General features: G+C 41.9%; 1 protein-coding gene across 1 annotated transcript in view; it reads right to left on the bottom strand.

The window, feature by feature from the left end:
- ADAP1 (ArfGAP with dual PH domains 1) overlaps nucleotides 1-3,669 on the bottom strand; it is a 181,062-nt gene that overhangs the window by 1,936 nt on the left and 175,457 nt on the right. Inside the window, exons 8-10 of the mRNA XM_018568271.1 lie at nucleotides 3,319-3,381; nucleotides 1,786-1,857; nucleotides 814-1,042 (exon numbers count right to left, since the gene is read on the bottom strand). Of these exons, the coding sequence (XP_018423773.1) occupies nucleotides 814-1,042; nucleotides 1,786-1,857; nucleotides 3,319-3,381 (364 nt within the window). The remainder of the gene's footprint in view (nucleotides 1-813; nucleotides 1,043-1,785; nucleotides 1,858-3,318; nucleotides 3,382-3,669) is intronic.

The raw sequence follows: 3,669 nt of genomic DNA, 5'->3' as shown, positions 1-3,669 counted from the left end.
CAGGAGTTGAGTCTGCGATATGATTATGTGTTATGTTACACACTAAATATAGGTATAACATGAAACATGGTCAAAAAGGTACATTTTGCCTTTAAGGAGGCGGTCCTGGAAGTTAGGTTTACAATATTAACCCTGTCTGTGCTGTGCTGGCAGATCTCCTTATCAGTTGTAAACTAAATGTACACACTGTCTCTACTAACAAAGGGTTACAGAGCTCACGTCTTGGGTGGTACATTGTATATTAGTGCACTTTCCCTTGCCTTGTCCCTCTAACTGCACTTTGAAATTGTTCAGAATAGCTTGCAGCTCTATGTATAAATCTGCTCCAATGAAACAAGAAAGGCAAATATTATGGAAAGTAGAGTTAAACACTGGCAGTCTCCACATTTATCTTCTGATCGGTTTCCTTTGAGCATACAGCAAAGACAGCCCTTGCTAAAGACTTGTGTATTGAGTCAGTCAGCAAAATGCACCATCTGAGATGTAAAGTCACTCTCACTACATCACTTACAACTGTTCCGATTTACCCAGGGCATATTGTAATGTCTTATGTTCTGAACTATTTTGCCCTACCCCCGTCCTCAATTAAATTATTACACTTGACACACTAGGCTTATGGGTCTTGGCTGCCACCTGGTTCAGCACTTTAGCAAATCTGGCGCTTTAGAAGCTTCAAGTAACCCCCAAATGTGAGAATAGTTCATCAAAAGTGATCCTCTGGCATGTCACTGAGTGTCATTGCATTAAATTCATAATTCTACAATCTCAACATTTGGGACCCAGCAAGTTCCTGTGGCATTTCACTATTCTTACCCGCATATTCCTGTGGAAGCATTGGCTTACTGAGAACTTTCTGAAAGGCTGCAATCCAGTCAGCGCGGTCAGTATCCGATTCACAAGCAAAAAGGAACTTCCTGTCCGGAGTTGTTATGGTGATTCCGTACTGCCAGTGATTCCCTTGTATGGCGGCTGGAAGTCCCTCTTCTACTCTATATTTGTTTTCTGTGCTCCCGATAAACACTTCTCCTCTAGCGAAGGCGTCCTACCACAGGAAGGTGATAAGTTACTTATTTCACTATGGACCAGGAACACAAATACAATGTCAGCAAAGGCACAAAGGATATAAGACAGCAAACTGCTGTGTGGGCCTGCAAGGTGCTAACCTTCCCCCACCCCTTCTCCCGTTACAGCCCCGAGAACTGGATGTGACTCCTCTTCCTAGACATATACATGCTTTATATCTATTTTTAAACTATTTATATAAGATCTACATTCACAAACATTTAATACAAGGTATACCCATGCCACAGGATTCCAAGAGTAGCAAGAGCACCACAGATGTGGTTTGCCTTCATACTCTCGGTCTCCAATAAAAAGTCTTATGGAGGAGTCCTTTAAATACAGTAGGATAGGGAAGGGGTGACTCATTGCTCTGAATTCACCAGTTCGGTGTAAATTGAAGCATGAACTACTGAGCTTTATAAACAAACATTTCTCAGCAAAGCAGCTAAGACCAGCCTGGAAAACATGAAAAGGAGAATAGTGCTCCACTAGCTTGCTGCAATGAGAATACAAAAGACCTGTTATTTATATTTGCACATCTAAAATATTATATGTTTTAGTCCTGACTGCTATAAAGACACATATGCAACACCACTTTACATCCCCTTCAAATACAATGTTGTGAGAATAAAATTCATGTAAAAGAAGAACTTCCTGTACAAACCAAATCACACCATGAGATAGCAGCCCCCATCATCCCGCTGTGCCAGATGCATCTCTTACCAAAGGATCTTTAAAGTACATTAATCTTCTGTCATCCAAGGTGAACCATCTCTTCTTAAAGCCTTCTGTATGCTGAAGACAGACACAACATATCAGAGACAAGCTGCGAGTGATAGATTCTAATTAGCAGAGACGTATGGGGTGTGCAGTGCTGAGCAGAAAGAGGCACCAAAGGGTGTTTCCCTGGCACTGATCACAGACGGAGAACAACAAGCACTGTCATATCTGGCCACCTGTCAATATATTCCTCAGCCACCACTGTCATGTGAAAGTGAACCTGTCATGAATTCTTTTATTACAGGTACTTATATAGCGCTGATAATTTACGCAGCACAATCACATCAGTCAATCTAATGTCCCCATCTAACATGCAACACAGACAGGAGCCAATTAACCTTCCAAAATGTCTACGGTGTGTGAAGAAACCGGAGTACCCGGAGGAAACCCATCCAAGCCCAGGGAGAACATACAAACTCCTTGCTGACTGTGTCCAGACTGGGATTCAAACCACGGACCCCCAGGACTGCAATCAGAAGTGCTAACCACTACGCCACTGTGCTGAAGTATGGGCACTGCCACTGCTGTCCTACTTCTGAAAATGCTAGTTGCTTGGCTGTTATGGTTCCTGGCTGCAATGCTTTGAATAACTGAGCAGATTTACACTACAACCAATCAGCTTCTCTGTCTCATTTTCAAATCTTACCTGAGCAAACTGAAGAGAGATGCTACTTCAGATTCTGTCTGCTCCAGTTTTGATAAATTCCCCCCATAGTCTGTAGGAAGTATAAGGGGTGTATTTATAAAACATTTGCAGAGCCATTTGTTCTGCAAAAATCTTTTACATTTACATTATGACCAGTAGATGGCGATGAGGAGCACAGGACATTTCTGGTAGTCCATCCAGTGGTCACAATGCTCTGTGAATGTAAAAGTCCGATTTTTACTGAACATTTATAAATGAACATTTTATAAATACACCCCATAATGTACTCATCCTAAAAGTTCCCAGAGTTCTCAGTGCTCGGAGTGACTGGGCGTATCAGCAAAACTGTATTTTTTATCATTATTGCAAATGAGATGTTAAAGTCTTTAAGACCTTGTCATTGAATGTATCCCCAAACAAACTACTCCTCTTTGGCAGCATTGTTGCTTAGCTAAAGATAATTATACATTCTGTGCTGTTTGGATGTGTTTAGTGATTTACACAGCTTTTCATTCCAAAACCTTATTTTTCTTTCTCATTAGCCCAAAGCTTTACTAAATCCTGGATTGAAAGATCAAAGGGCCGCTCCAGGTTATTATTATTATTATACAGGATTTATATAGTGCCAACAGTATGCGCAGCGATTTACAATATAAGGAAGACATTACAATCACAATACAATTCAAGACAAGATGGTAAGGAGCGCCCTGCCCCTGAGAGCTTACAATCTTAAGTGCAGGAACCCAGAGAAACCACTCTGCAATTTATATTGACATGACTGCAGTAAACTTTCTGGAATACATCCGAATTGACTTTTTTCCATGTCTTACCTTTGGTCCCGTTTTTTCCATGAACCCCTCTTTCATAAAGTTCCGTGTCAGCTTTGGCACCAACTGAAAGAAAAAGTAACCTAACTCAGAGTTGTAGAGAAAACATGAATTCATGCTGATAATATCGACCTTGGTTGACACGCTGCAGTGTGATCTTAAGGAGAACTATGGAGTAAGTGTTGTTCCCCATAGTTCTCCTAAGGGTAACGGGAGGAAACAAACTAGCGTCCTCCCGTTACCCTAAGCTCAGTATACCACGAGCTACAGCTGTCTGGATCCACCCAGCTGTGTGAGTGACAGCTGGCTCTGCCTATCTAGACGCAGAGCCAGCTGTACCCGCCCCCTCCCCCC

This window comes from Nanorana parkeri, unplaced genomic scaffold (genome assembly GCF_000935625.1).
Source record: "Nanorana parkeri isolate BGI_ZX_2015 unplaced genomic scaffold, ASM93562v1 scaffold3, whole genome shotgun sequence".
NCBI classification, from domain to species: Eukaryota; Metazoa; Chordata; class Amphibia; order Anura; family Dicroglossidae; genus Nanorana; species Nanorana parkeri.
Note: the sequence above shows the minus strand (reverse complement) of the source record. Positions and strands in the feature narration are given on the sequence as shown.